Source organism: Bison bison, unplaced genomic scaffold (genome assembly GCF_000754665.1).
Source record: "Bison bison bison isolate TAMUID 2011002044 unplaced genomic scaffold, Bison_UMD1.0 scf7180017864379, whole genome shotgun sequence".
Lineage (NCBI taxonomy): Eukaryota > Metazoa > Chordata > Mammalia > Artiodactyla > Bovidae > Bison > Bison bison.
This window is the reverse complement of record NW_011494951.1, coordinates 12,174,254-12,189,719: the sequence shown is the minus strand read 5'-3', so window position 1 is coordinate 12,189,719 and position 15,466 is coordinate 12,174,254. Positions and strand designations below refer to the sequence as shown.

At 41.1% G+C, this 15,466-nt stretch overlaps 1 protein-coding gene and 3 non-coding genes across 4 annotated transcripts; all 4 read right to left on the bottom strand.

Annotated features, from left to right (window-relative positions):
- Positions 1–2,000: 2,000 nt before the first annotated feature.
- TRNAF-GAA lies at positions 2,001–2,073 on the bottom strand. Its single transcript has one exon. It is a non-coding gene; the product is annotated as a tRNA-Phe (tRNA).
- Positions 2,074–3,350: 1,277 nt separating this feature from the next.
- Positions 3,351–4,295, bottom strand: LOC105001210 (olfactory receptor 2B11-like). Its single transcript, XM_010857381.1, has one exon. The coding sequence runs from the start codon at positions 4,293–4,295 to the stop codon at positions 3,351–3,353; it is 945 nt and encodes a 314-aa protein (XP_010855683.1).
- Positions 4,296–10,384: 6,089 nt separating this feature from the next.
- Positions 10,385–10,458, bottom strand: TRNAT-UGU. The gene has a single exon. It is a non-coding gene; the product is annotated as a tRNA-Thr (tRNA).
- A 3,957-nt stretch (positions 10,459–14,415) lies between these two features.
- TRNAL-AAG lies at positions 14,416–14,497 on the bottom strand. Its single transcript has one exon. It is a non-coding gene; the product is annotated as a tRNA-Leu (tRNA).
- Between the last annotated feature and the right edge of the window lie 969 nt (positions 14,498–15,466).

Genomic DNA, 15,466 nt, shown 5'->3' with positions numbered 1-15,466 from the left:
CTAGTCAAGGCTATGGTTTTTCCAGTAGTCATGTATGGACGTGAGAGTTGGACTATAAAGAAAGCTGAGCACCGAAGAATTGATGCTTTTGAACTATGTTGTTGGAGAAGACTCTTGAGAGTCCCTTGGACTGCAAGGAAATCCAACCAGTCCGTCCTAAAAGAGATCAGTCCTGGGTGTTCATTGGAAGGACTGATGCTAAAGCTGAAACTCCAATACTTTGGCCACCTGATACAAAGAGCTGACTCATTTGAAAAGACCCTGATGCTGACAAAGATTGACGGCAGGAGAAGGGGACGACAGAGGATGAGATGGTTGGATGGCATCACTGACTCAATGGACATGGGTTTGGGTAGACTCCGAAAGTTAGTGATGGACAGGGAGGCCTGGCGTGCTGTGGTTCATGGGGTCGCAAAGAATCAGATACAACTGAGCAACTGAACTGAACTGAAAGAATTACAAACTAAATGCTAAAATCCCTGTTAAAAATGAACTCACAGTGCCAAATGTTGGCGAGGATTATGGAGCAATGGAAATGTTCATAAGAGTGTAAATTGGCAACACCGTTTTTGGGAAACTCTTTGGTATATCTACTGAAGTTGAACATATGCATATTCTACGACACAGGAGTTTCACTTTTAGTTATATTGCTGCCAGCAGAGTATATATATTGTATATATATTTACATCTGAAGACACACTTTAGCCACATTTTTTATAGTTCTAAACCAGAAGCAATCCAAAAGTCCATTAACAGCAAGATGAGTGCAAAAATGGAAGTTTATTCATAAAATGGTATACTATGAATGATGAAAGTGAATGAACTACAGCTACAAGCCAAAGTGATAAATTTCACAAACGTAATGATGAGTGAAACCAGACACAAAAGATGCATATTTCATGATTCCATTTATATCAAGTTTAAAACAGGGAAAAGGAATCTCTGTGTTAGAAGCCACAACAGGGAGTAAGAAAGGAATAGTTAGGGAGGGAGCACGACTGGGGTCTTCTGGGGAACTGGTAATGTTCTATTTTTTGATGTTGGTGGTGGTTGTGTGGTGATTTCACTTCAGGAATTTCATTTAGCTGTACACCTAAGATTTGTGTACTTTTTAAATATATATACTATATTTCAATAGTTTTTATTTTTTTAAATCAAACCATTTCTAGAGATGAAGAAACTGAGAAATGGATTTAAATTATTTTTCCTCCGGCTTTTAAATATTATTATAATTATTGAAAAATATTGTCATTATTGAAGTTTAGTGAGTTTAAGGACACTCCAACTCAGGAGTTTCATCAGTTCTCATTCTCCGGTTTCCTCTTTTCCTTCTCCTTATTATATTCCTCCCCTCTTGATAACCACTAGACCACTGTATCTCCAGTTTCTCATTTTGTTTCTTGTACCTGTTATCATTCATTCATCCAACTACTCACTGATCTTTTAGCACACATTCATTAAGAGTAGGTACATGCACTTTAGAACTCAAAATGCCATGACTTTATTTAGGACTGAGGCAGGCTGTTGATTACCCACTAAGTAAGTAGCTCCTTTTTATTAGATATCAGAAGTTGCATTTTTTGTCTGTGTCCATCGGCACCTGGAATAAAAATTAACTGAGCAATGAAGTTTGGAGAGCTTCCTAACTGGTGACCACACTGAGATGCAGGAGAGGCATGCCCTGAAAGTGAATGGATGCTCTGCCCACTGCTCCTCCCTGTCATATCTTGCCCTATGCATATCTTGAATTTGGCTATTCCTGAGTTATATTTTTTATAATAAATTGGTGCGTGTGTGCTAAGTCATGTTTGACCCTTTGAGATCTATGGACCACAGCCCTCCAGGCTCCTCTGTCCATGGGATTCTCCAAGCAAGAATACTGGAGTGGGTTGCTGTGCCCTCCTCCAAGGGATCAAACCCATGTCTCTTAGGTCTCCTGCATTGGCAAGCGGGTTCTTTACCTCTACTGGCCTGGGAAGCCCCCCCAAAAAGTGCTTTTCTGCCAAAACCTGGGATTGAACCAGGGACATTTAGATCTTCAGTCTAATGCTCTCTCAACTGAGCTATTTCAGCCCCAAGATAAGTTGGTAAAAGTATGTAAAATGTTCCCTTGAATTTTGTGAGCTATTCTAGCAAATTATCAAATCTGAGGAAGGAGTTGTAGAAGCCCTTGATTTTATAGTTGGCTGGTCAGAAGTACAGGTGGCCTGAATTTGTTATTGGCTTCTGAAGTGGAGGTATGAGAACAGGTAGTTAACTAGATGTGAGCTGAGAAAGGGGGTGGGAGCAAGAGCCAGGTGACTGGAAACGGTCCATCTTGTGGCGACAGGAGTCCTAGAGGCAAAGAAAGGCTGCAATAGATGGGCATTTCTGGTCTCTGAATGTCACCTTTTGCTCATTATGCCCTCAATTACAATAAATTTAGCCTTGCAGAAAAGAAGTACCCATTAGGCACTGACACCATGACACTTCTGCTCAAGACCAAAGAGGGGTGAAAATCCCTCTTCCCCTGGGGAAGGTAGAGCTGGGATGAAAATCAAGAGATTTGACCCGAAACCCCTGCCTCTTCAATGAATATTGTTTGTGCAATCATTTTCACATTCCATATAACCAGCTTGCCAAAGGAACTCAGAGCAGCTGCTCATCTGATCCTGCCCACTGTCCCTCCTGAGAGTATACTATTGCTTAATAAATTCTCACTTTGCTGTCTTAGCTTCCCTGTCTCAACTCTGAATTCTTACTGCAACAAGAAGAGAACCTATTCTCCAATAATAAAATTTTGTGGAATTGAGCCCTTAATCTGTGAGGTCTATGCTAACTCTGGGTAGTGTCAGAATTAAATTGAGAGGGCTTTCCTGGTGGTTCAGTGGTTTAAGAGTCCACCTTGCAATGAAAGGGACACTGGTTCCATCCCTAGGCTGGGAGAACCCCACGTGTCCAGGGAAACTGAGCCCATGCACCACAACTAATAAGCCGTGCTCTGGAGCCATACTGAAGCCTGTGCACCCTGGATCCTGTGCTCCACAACAAGAGAAGCTGCTGCAATGAGGAGACCCCTCACTGCAGCCAGAGAGAGTAGCCCCCACTTGCCGCAGCTAGAGAAAGCCTGCACTGAGCAAGGAAGACCCAGCGCAACCAAAAAATAGAACTGAACTGTAGGACATCCCAGTTGGTTTTAGAGAACCAGTTATTGTGCGGAAAAAACCCTACGTGTTTGATATCAGAAGTGGTAAACAGAACACACAAAGGTTTTTTTTGACTTGACTTTTGAGCATGATTTTGATGGAACATCTATTTAAAGGAGGATATATTTCACGTTATTGTTGAGCTTTCCTATTCAGAATAAAGCATCATATTTTCTTGGACAAAATGGCCCTCCTCAGAAGTCTCCTCAAAGCTCCTTTAACATCCTTGTTCCTCAAGGTGTAGATGAATGGGTTGGCCATGGGAGTAATAACACAGTAAAACAGCGTCAGAACTTTGATAAGGTCTTTAGGGCTGTCCCCTGAAGGCTGCATATAGATGTAGATGCCAGGGCCATAAAATAAAGACACCACCAATAAGTGCGAAGAACAAGTGTTGAAGGCCTTAAGTCTCCCACCAGTAGAAGGAATTCGAAATACAGCTTGTGCAATATAACTGTAAGAGACAAGAATCATGGAGAGGGGACCCATTATCAGGAAGGTGGCCACCACCGCTAAAGTAAGCTCATTGACTGTGGTGTCCACACAAGCCATCTTAATTAGACCAGGCAGTTCACAAAAGAAGTGGTCCAGTTCTTGGTTCCCACACAGAGGCAGCTGGACTGTGAGTGTGGACTGCAGTAGTGAATTGGCCAGACCAATGAGCCAAGCAGTGCTGGAGAGCTGCCGACAGAGCTTGTGGTTCATGATTACAGGGTATCTCAGAGGCTTACACACAGCTACATAGCGGTCTAAGGCCATGGTGCCAAGCAGGACACATTCAGTACAGCCTAGCCAGTGAAATACATATGCCTGGGTCATGCAGCCTATATAAGTGATGTTCTTGTTGGGTCCGCCTAAGTTGAACAGCATTTGGGGTACAGTCGTGGTGGTGAAACAGAGGTCCAGGGAGGAGAGGCTTGTGAGGAAGAAATACATAGGACTTTGGAGTTGGGAATCTAGTTGGGAAACCAGAATAATAGCAATGTTTCCCAATAGTGTGAACATGTAGGAGGTTAGGAGGGCAAAGAAGAAAGGAACATCCAACCATGGATATTTGGTAAAGCCCATGAGAATGAAATCCTCTGGAAAACTTTCATTCATGTGCTTCATTGAATTTTGATGAGAGACACCTGCTAAAATCAAGAAAAAGGATGACTTTAAAAACCTTGATTTGGTTCTTCCCTAGTGATCCAGTGGCTGAGACTCAAATATTCCAATGCAAGGGGCCTGAGTTCAACCCCTGATTAGGGGATGCCACAACTAAGACCTGGCATAGCATGCATAAATGAATGAATGAATAAAAACATATCTTTAAAAAAAACCCTGAGTTGGCAGAAGTTTTGATGATACCAGGGGGAAAATTATACCCTTATGGGGGAGCAATGGGGTATATCCTCAATAGAAACATTAAGGAATATAATAATTAAAATTAATATTAAAAGTCACATTTGAAAAAATCCTCTCAGTAGAGAAAGTGGCTTCATTTTTCCCCCCTGTATCAGTGCCCTATGTGATAGGTTAGTGGACATTCATCACTTGTTTTGGCTATTCTGTATGATTAAAGAGGCCACTAGGAGGCGGTCTTCTCCTAGCTACCTTGCAGCTAAATGAGTGTACAACCTAAGAGGTGGGGGCTTGGGTAGGTGCTTAGATCATGAAAGTAGAGCCTTCCTGTAAGGGGTTAGTGCTCTTATAAAAGAGAACCCACAGTGATTCCTGTCCTTTCCACCAGACAAAGTTACAGCTATACGGTGCTATCTATTAGCCAAAAGGTGGGCTCTAATCAGACACTGAAACTGCCAGTGCCATGATCTTGGATTTCCCAGTTTCCAGAACTGTGAGATAAATGTTGTAAATAGGTCTCCTGGTCTCTGACACTTTGTTACAGCAACCCAAATGGACTAAGACATATGTCATCAGGGAAATGCAGATTAGAACAACAATCAGATTCCACGACACACCTATTAGAGTGAATAAAATCCAGAACAGTGACACCAAATGCTGGTGTGGATGCGGCACAACAGGAACTCTCATTCACTGGTGGGAATACAAAATGGTATGGCCACTTTGGAAGACACTCTGGCAGTTTCTTACAAAACTAAACATACTCTTAATCGTGTGATCCAGAAATCACACACCTGGGTGTTTACCCAAAGGAGCTGAAAACTTATATCCACACAAAAGCCTGCACAAAGATGTTTGTAACAGCTCTACTCATAATTGCCAAAATTTGGAAACAACCAAGATGTCCTTCAGAAGGTGAATGGGTAAGTAAACTGTGGTACATCCAGACAATTCAGTGCTAAAAAGACACAAGCTGTCAAGCCACAAAAAGACATAGAACTTCAAGTGCTAATTACTAACTGAAAGAAGCCATCTGAAAAGGCAACATAATTTACAGTATGATTCCAACTATCGTACAGTATGTTTGGAAAATGTAAACCTAGGAAGACAGTAAAAAGATCAGCCAATGTATAGGAAGAAGGGAGGGATGACTAGATAGAACACAGAGGATTTTTAGGCAATGAAACTACTCAGTATGATATAATGGTGTATGCGTGTCATTATACATTTTTCCAAACTCACAGAATGTACAATACCAGACAGAACCATAACGTAATTATGGATTTGGGGTGATTATGATTTCCTGAATAGGTTCATCAGTTGTAGCAATTGTACCAGCCTGGTGTGAGATGTTGATAAAGGAGGAGGTTATGCATGTGTGGGGAGTAAGGGTTATATGGGAAATCTCTGTACTCTTGCTCAGTTCTGCTGTGATATAAAACTGTTCTAAAGATAAAATCTTAAAAATCCTAATACTTCCTTACTGAGTGCGATGCAGAGTAAAAGGAACAATTCTCCTCATGGCCCTCTCCACCAAGTAAACAGGGTTAAGACTGCTGCAGGCTCTGCCAGGGCAAGAAACACTACAGGTCCTTGCTAATTTGGGGCAGAAATGTGGAGACAGTATACGAGAATGAATTCTGAGATTGTTATGAATTTATCATTGTTACCTTTATCAGAGAGGCTTGTTTCAGTTTACTGGCTGGAGCCATGGGTATGATTTTAATTTTTTTTTCTGTTGTTTTAGTTAACACTAAAACCTGGGTTTAAGGGGTCCCACCTAAATGATGTTGACTTGTCAGAATTCCCTTAGCATATAGTAGAAGGACCCTGAAGACATGTGTGGGTTATGTAATATTTGCATTAACTTGATTGATGAAAACAGACTGGTGATGAGGACAAGATTCCTTGTAATGTCTCCAAAAACAAACAAAAACAAGAGGAATTGTATAATTTGATCATCTATGAGAACTGAGAGATTTATTTTTTAGGTAACAATAGTTCATTACATGATTCCACTGTGGCTAATGTTTATAAGGTCGTGGAAGTGTATACACTCCACAGTGATCAAACCAAAAAGATATAAGAGGATCTGGAGAGTGAAGCATAGATCTCTCTCTCTCACCCTCACTTTTGCTCTCTCTTTGTTATGTAAGGGTTAAAAGTTCTCATTTTTTGTAGTAAGTAATAAATCATATTTAAAAGTAAAAATGCAGATAGAATAAAAGCATGTTATTAAGAAATATGGGTATATAGAAGAAAACACTAAGTTATTAAAAATGTGTTACCTCAGGAGAATGGGAATTGAGAGTGAGAAATGATGAGGAAGGGAACTGCTATTTTTCATCGTAACCCTATATATTATTTTATTTTTTTAACTGTAAACATATATGTCTTTAATATAAAAGAAAATTAAGTATGAAGGAATGGAAGGGATCTGAATATTTACCAATGATGGTGAAGGCATTGAAGGGATATACATTATCTGAAAGCATGGAAAGCACACCTCATCAATTGTTGCAGCACAGGGTCCACAATGTGAGGTGGTGGAAAATCAAGTTGTAAAAACAGCTTGGGTCCAGGATATGGAAAATCTTGAATACTAGGCAAGGAATCTAATCAAATTCATTTAAAAATGAATTTTTAAAATTCATTTTTTAAAAAAGAAGAGGTGTGAAATGATTAGAGCAGCGCTTTAAAACATTTATTATAACTGAATAACAAGGGATTCAAAAAGAGACCAGAAGCTGGGAGGTTACTACAAGAGTCTATTGGAGAGAGGCTGAGAACGTTAGCTCTGGTAGTGGCAGTGGGAATGAAGAGCAGAGTAGGAATGTTGGAGAGAGGAAAGAGCTGAAAGAACGTTTGAAGTTTCAATCTGAGGTGCTGAGAGAATGAAAATTCAGTTAACAGAAAGAAGCATGTATATGAGAATTGATAGGAATACATGATTTAACCAAGAAAAGAGCTCAGAAAAAAAATAAATTTAACCTATAACAATTGGCCCTGAGGATCCATTCACTAGAGGATGGATTCCTGCTTCACCCAGATACCTCTAGTTCAACTTGACCAACTACCCATTTATAAAATATCATACAGCTACCTGAATTCATGACTAGGATGGTTTGTTGTGGTTGTTTAACCACCAAGGACAGGGACACAGTTAGAAAGAGGCAGAAGCAGAGGCAATGGAGTATGTCTCCAGAAAAGATAATAGACTACATTTGCCAGGAAGTTCATACATTTGAGTATAAAATGGCTGAAGACCAAGATCCCATTGACCCCACTCCACTTTGCAAATCCTCATTTTTTTTTAACCATTGGTTATTGTTTATATTTTTTAATCCTCAAATTTATCTTCAGAGTACTGGCCTTCATTCATTCATTTTAAAGCAAAAAGATAAAGAATTTATTACTGAGAAATTCTTTCTGATCTTCACATTGGGGTGTAACAAAAATGACAGTATTGGTCTTTAGAGAATTGCTTTTTGGTGGCTGACCTGCCTTCTGATTCCTCCCCATCTCCTAGATAATTGGATTTTTTTGGACATAATTCTGGGATTAACATAATTTTGAACAAATGACAACCATTGGTCTGGCATAATGAGAAACCATTTAGCTCATAGAGGTATCTTATCCTGCCTGATCTTGTCCAAAACTCAGAACCTTCGTTTTCTATCTCAAAACAAAACTGAACAAAACCCAATATCATCTAGGATGGTGTGAATAGAAAGAGACATCACTAGAACTTACCTCTTCTTATTTGAATTTGTATTTAGGAGATGTCTTTAGCTATAGAAGTTTAGTCAAGAGAAAGGTTGCAGAAGGGTTGGATTCCAACAATCCTGAGAGAGGGAAGCAAATATGATAAGGTCAGGGCTTCAGTAAAAGTCACTAAGGGTCTCCATATGCAAGTAGGGTGAATGTGATTCTGGAGGCATCGAATAATCTGTATTGGTTCCAAATTTGATTTAAAGGCAAATAAAACCAGTTTGCACCCAGTGTGCCAGTGATCCCATAGGGGCTGTCATTGGTGAATTAGTTTCCTTGGAGATAGTGTCTATCTTTTGTTTATACTTTTGGTCACGATTGAAGATTGCATCAGTTCTTCCACTCATTAATTCCATCTTAACAGGGCTTCCCTGGTGACTCAGACGGTAAAGAATCTGCCTGCAATGCAGGAGGCCTGCGTTTGATCCCTGAGTCAGGAAGATCCCCTGGAAAAGGGAATGGCTACTCACTCCAACCCACTCCAGTATTCTTGTCTGGAGAATTCCATGGACATAGGAGTTTGGCTGACTATAGTCCGAGGGGTCACAAAGAGCTGGTCATGACTGAGACACTATCACTTTTCACTAGCTGACTAATACACTATGTTTAAATCTAAAGAATCAGGGCGTGAAGAGAGCATGTCCAAGGCAAAAAACAAAAACAAACAAACAAAACCAAAACCAACCAAATAACAGAGTCTAGGAGATGGAGAAGATTAATTGAGTTTGTCTATATGGCCTGCTCATTTTTTCATGGAGAACCTCCTACATAGACTTCTGAGGTTTTATATTTTCCTCCTCCCTAAGTTAAATGCATTAAGCAACTGTTCACTGGGCTGATTATCTTCCAGTAGAAAACAGAAAGTTATCTCAGGATTCCCAACGAATAGGACTAAGGATTGAGATCAGTCTAAGTCGCTTTATTTTATTTAGCTGTGTGGCCAAAAACTTCATTCTTGACTCTAATGAAATAGAAGATAGATATCATGAGAAAAGCATGGATTCCAATTAGATCTGAATTTGAAATTTAACTTTGTCACTTTGTTACCGTGAATATTATTGAATCTGTTTCCTCATCTTTAAAGAACTGATTATAACACATATTTGACAGGATTGTTGGGCTAATTAGATGACAGCATGTCTGGAAACTCTTGGAATGTAGCAGATTTCCAATAATGGTAACTTGATGATAATGAGAGTAAGCAGATGTTCATGAATCAGTACAAAAGTGCTAAGAGTATACAAAAGTGACCTCACTTTCAGTTCTGCTCTGTGTGCAATATTTTAAGCTGGATACTTGCAAATGTGATTCATTTACTTCAAAATCACTTGGAGTGCTTGTGAAAAACACACATCTCTGGGACGTCCACCAAAACAGAATTAAAACCTCTGGGGATGAGTTTTAACTAGTTCCCAAGGCAATTTAAATGTATATTGGGCTTGGGAATCATTGCATTATAGAATCATTCTGTTGTTTTCTTTTTAATTATAAAATTAAAGTTTAGGTTCTAGTGGGGCCAATTTATGTATTCCCTTTAGGACTAAAGCCCTTCCATGAAGACTGAAGGAATACAAGCAAATGTAAATTACCATTATTATAATGTAGTAATATTTGGAAAATCATATATAAAACAGATAACATAATGCTGAGTTCCCTAAAATCACTAATAAGTTGCATGGGAGCTCAGAAATAGGCTTTAAGAGTTGGTACAGTTTTGTCGCCACCCCCCACTCCCCACCTCCCAGTTAGAAATGAGAGGACAGCTAAAGATGAAAAACAAAAGGCTATTTTCTTTGTTTCCATAAAGTGACCCACCATCTTCTCTTCCAAGTTTTGTTTGTTTGCTCGTTTCTGGCTCCAACCCTGCAAGGATGAACCCTCATCTCCTGCATTGGAAGGGCAGTGTCTTGAGGCCGCAACGTCGGCAAGTCCTCGCCTTTTCTTTAGAACTGAGAATTTTTGCAGTTACAGCTGCTTTTGCATGATTGAATCAAAATTTACAGTAATACCTAGTACACTGGAGAATTAGAAGCAGTGGGGAGTTAAGAATCTGGGTCCCCATGAAGAGGGGAGGAAAAAGGCAGAGGCCCCACTGGGATTCGAACCCAGGATCTCCTGTTTACAAGACAGGCGCTTTAACCAACTAAGCCATGGAGCCTGCACGTAAACCTGCATTGTACTCGGTCTGTCCTTACCGTGAGATTAAATATTCTTGAGGCAGTTTGTGGGATTTAGAGCAGTTTACTATGAGAAAAGAGATAAACTTCAAGAAGACGTTTTGCTTACTTAGACGCGCTGCAGAACAGATACAAGCTGGAAAAGTTTCGGGCAGCTTGAATGTTGGAACCAACAGGACTTCAACTAATTCAATGGGAATCGTCAATAAAAGTCGGAGCTACTCACTTTTTCTAAAAGGGATGCTGCTACTGCTAAGTCGCTTCAGTCGTGTCCGACTCTGTGAGACCCCATAGACGGAAGCCCACCAGGCTCCCCCGTCCCTGGGATTCTCCAGGCAAGAACACTGGAGTGGGTTGCCATTTCCTTCTCCAATGCAGGAAAGTGAAAAGTGAAAGTGAAGTCGCTCAGTCGTGTCCGACTCTCAGCAACCCCATGGACTGCAGCCCACCAAGCTCCTCCATCCATGGGATTTTCCAGGCAAGAGTACTGGAGTGGGGTGCCATTGCCTTCTCCCTAAAAGGGATAAATTCTTCTAAAAGCAAACTTTGATGTTACTGCACCTCGACTTTCGTAACTAAGTTTCTTCGTTCCAGTATCCTAAGTGAGGTGCTCTAAAAATGGAACTCCACTAACTAGTCTAAGCTCGTTAGACCGCCGAGTCGGGGCACCTAGCGTTCCTACACGTTTGCACTCAGCAAGCGGTGACTTGAAGGGGAAGGACCGCGAGCGGAGAAGGCGGCTGGAAGTGTAGTTAAGCTACAGTCAGGCATATTGCTCTCTAAAAATCCAAAAACGCCAGTGTCAAGGTGGTTGTAAAGACTCAGATCACACAACCATAGTTGTAAAGCCCCTCGGAGTGCTGAACGGGGAGAGGGCCTAACGGTCCCCTGCGGACCACAGAGTGTTCACTGGATCCACGTACCATCCTCCTTAGGTGGAGAGCCTTACAGTTCCAGAGAACCACCCACTGAACCCTACCCACCAAGGGCCCGCTTTCCAGAGCAACAGGTCCTCAACTCGCAAAGAAGGCAATGCCTTCTTCCCTCTAACCAGGTTCCTGCACTCCGCTATGACCCGCCCTTCCCTCTCCCAAGTCGCATCCCCGGAGGGGACAGGCCGAGATCTAGGTCTGAGGTTAGTACCCTGATCGCGACTTCGGTCCACCTGAACGCCCAGAAGGCGACAGAGGTAGCTGACCGGGGGGAACCGTGGTAGGATAAAGCAGGTGAGGCTCGCACGTGGGCCTCTGATATTCCCAAGGGTAGGAATCAAAGCTCCTATTTTGTACAAAGGAAGCAGAAAAAGCAGTCTATTTAAAACTACATAAGTTTCTTAATATGTTTTTGAAATAAGAAAAATGTTTAATTAAAAGCCCTTTTGGAGGTAGTGTGGGAGCCCTTCTAGGATGCAGAATTAAGTCTCTAATTTCTGTAGAAACATGGGTTCAGACCCCACTGCCATATCCCAGGCCCCACAGGTCCGCAAACGGAACCTAAGTAAATAGGCTCTTCCTTAAAAGCTAAAGAAAAACTCCTGCTTCCGGAATTAGTTTAGATAAGAAGAGTTATTTCACCGAGGGCAAGTAGCTAAAGGTGTGGGGGGAGGTGGGGGGGGGGCGAGACGGGGGTGCAGCTCAGTCGTGTCGGACTCTTTCTGACCCTATGGATTGTAGCCCACCAAGCTCCTCTGTCTATAGGATTCTCCAGGCAAGAATACTGGAGTTGCCATTTCCTTCTCTAGGGTGGGAAACCTCCCTAATCCAGTCCTTTTCTCTGTCCTAGTTGGTGGAGTTTCCCAGAGACATTCAAACTAAAGAACTACAATGAAATAATATTTTCTATCAAGCAGATTGGTAAAAAAAACAAACAAAAATAATTGTTTGCAGTAGTGTTGCCTATTAGCACTTGAAGTCATTGTATGAGTTTCCTGTGGCTTTTGTAACTAATTACCATAGCTCAGTAGCTTTAAAGAACAGAAATTAATTTTCCCACAGTTCTGGAGGTCGGAAGTCCAAAGTCAGTATCACTGGGCAGAAATCAAGGTTTTGACAGGGTCATACTCCCTGTGGAGGCTGTAGGGGAGAATCTGTCCTTGTCTCTTCCAGCTTTTGATGGCTACCAGCCTTCCTTGATTTGCAGTTGCATTTCCTCTGCCTTTATATTCACATCGTCTTCTGTTCCATAATCTCCCTATGCCTCTCTCCTTTAAGAACACTTGGCATGGCATTCAAGCTCCATCTGGATAATCCAGGATAAATTCCCCATCTCAAGATCCTAAACTCAATCCCCTCTGCAAAGACGCTCTCATTTTTAATTTTTTTTTTTTTTTTGCCATATAAGGTAATATTGACAGCTTCCAGGAATTAGGGTGAAAATATTTTTTGAAGGATCATTTTTTTTCAGTCTGCCCTACAGAAGTAACATCCTGATTCCTCCACCTACAGACAAGAGATTAACTGGTTATAACTTCAGTTTCTTTCTCTTAATAAAATAGGAATAATAATATGAACTTTCTTATATATTACTGAGAATATAAAAGAACTATGACAACATCTGGGGCTCTGTAAGAATTTAATGGCTGTTAATTCTCAATGTCACAGCAATGTTCTGTGTGGGTCATGGTGTCAAGGAAACAAGCCCTTCCTTGGCTCTCTGGGGATAAATTAGTAACATTTAGGAAAGACTAAGACAAGAACCACCAAAATTACCATCACACACATTTAATTCAGCAATTGCATTTTCAAAAATTTCTCTAATACACACACTTATGAAATGCAGATGTTATTTATTTGTGTTGTTTATATTGTTAAATGTGACTTGTTAAATAAAAATATATCCATAACATGGAATATTTTTGAGACAAAAGGAAAATAAGCTATTTCTATGCTGATATGGAAATGGAGGCTTAAAACTCAACGTTCAAAAAACAAAGATCACAGCATCTGGTCCCATCACTTCATGGCAACAAGATGGTAAAACATTGGAAACAGTGACAGATTTTATTTTCTTGGGCTCCAAAATCACTGCAGATGGTGACTGCAACCGTGAAATTAAAAGACGCTTCCTCCTTGGAAGAAAAGCTATGACCAACCTAAACAGCATATTAAAAAGCAGAGACGTTACGTTGCTAACAAAGGTCCCTATAATCAAAGGGTTTTTCCAGTAGTCAGGTATAGATGTGAAAGTTGGACCATAAAGAAAGCTGAGCACTGAAGAATTGATGCTTTTGAACTGTGGTGTTGGAGAAGACTCTTGAGAGTCCCTTGACTGCAAGGACATCCAACCAGTCAATCCTAAAGGAAATCAGTCCTGAATATTCATTGGAAGGACTGATCAGAAGCTGAAGCTCCAATACTTTGGCCACACAATGCGAAGAGCTGACTCATTGGGAAAGATTGAAGGTGAGAGGAGAAGGGGATGACAGAGAATGAGATGGTTGGATGGCATCATGGACTCAATGGACATGAGTTTGAGTAAGCTCTGGGAGTTGGTGATGGACAGGGAGGCCTGACAGGCTGCAGTCCATGGGGTCGCAAAGAGTCTGACACGACTGAGTGACTGAACTGAACTGAACTGAAAAGGCAAGGTGCAATAGAATAGATTTGAAAAGTGCAAAATATGAGAAAAATAATAGGCTTCTTCTGGTTTGCATGCAAAAAGCACATCTTTAACTTCAGGCGTGAAGTTATCATTCCTTATATGTTTGTGAGAGGAATCAGAATCCAGTGCTGGAGTGGAATGAAATAGGATGAAGACTGATTTTCAATTAATACATTCTAATAACTATCAACCAATTTCTGCTTATCCAATAACTATCAAAGTTCTGCTTATTTCTTAAATCTGTAAGAACATTTCAAAACCATTTGACATACTCTCTTCCGTAGGAACTTTTAAAGGGGTCACACGACTGCTTTAAAGAAATGGGTCTACAATAGAGATGGCAGCGGTGGGATTCGAACCCACGCCCCCGAAGAGACTGGAGCCTTAATCCAGCGCCTTAGACCGCTCGGCCACGCTACCACGTAAGTGCCCCACCTCAAACTTCTTCTTAGCAGTTTAAAAGACTTGCACAAACCTGTGTTATTTTTCCTATTTTCCCCCTGTACATACAACTCTGTCATTTCATCCACGAATAAAATCCGCAAACAGGTTCCTACTTTAGGAGATTCACATTTGCCTTCTGTGCTATTTTTCTGATACTCGAAAGTAAAGGGAGAAGCAGCCAATGCATAATTCCCTCAAACTCGAAGTCATAAACTCGAATCAGTCATTAAAAAAAAAAAAAAAAAAGAGGATGAGAAATCGCCGGCACAGCACCCACCGAAACTCGGGATGTAGAGATCAGGAATCTCCAATTTGTCAGCTGCGTTTGGGAGTCAGCAGTGGGAAGTTATTTTTTATTTCTTCTCCTAGAAAACAGAGACGCTCTTCTCCCCGCTCACACGGAACTTAAGTCAGAGTTTGTGTGTTTGTGTGTGATTTCTTACTAAAGAAAACAACTGTGCAAACCGACCTACTTTTCGCTGAATGTGATCATGTTCTTAATTTATAAAGTTCAGGGAGGGGATTAGTTTGCTTTCAGTACGTGGTGTAGCATACTCTCCAAGCCCAGAGACTACTTGCTCTACCCGCTCCAACCTCACCTATGCGAACTTCGCGAGTCCACGGGTCTCCTCCCCACATAATCCCTGTCTCCAGACGGCTCATCCTTTAGCTGAACAACCTGATCCATTATATGCTGCACCGTTTAAGTGAGCCCTACTATGATCAGGGGAAGTCGTGTGTAATTCTTCAAAAGGTCTGATTATATTATATACAGGGAAGAAGTGGTCTTTTTTTTAAAAAAATGAGATTCAGTTCAGTTCAGTCGTTCAGTCGTGTCCGACTCTTTGCGACCCCATGAATCGCAGCACGCCAGGCCTCCCTGTCCATCACCAACTCCCGGAATTCACCCAGACTCACGTCCATCGAGTCACTGATGCCATCCAG

What these genes read in the sequence shown, in the direction of transcription:
- LOC105001210 (XM_010857381.1), bottom strand. Translation starts at nt 4,295, where the DNA reads ATGAAGCACATGAATGAAAGTTTTCCAGAGGATTTCATTCTCATGGGC.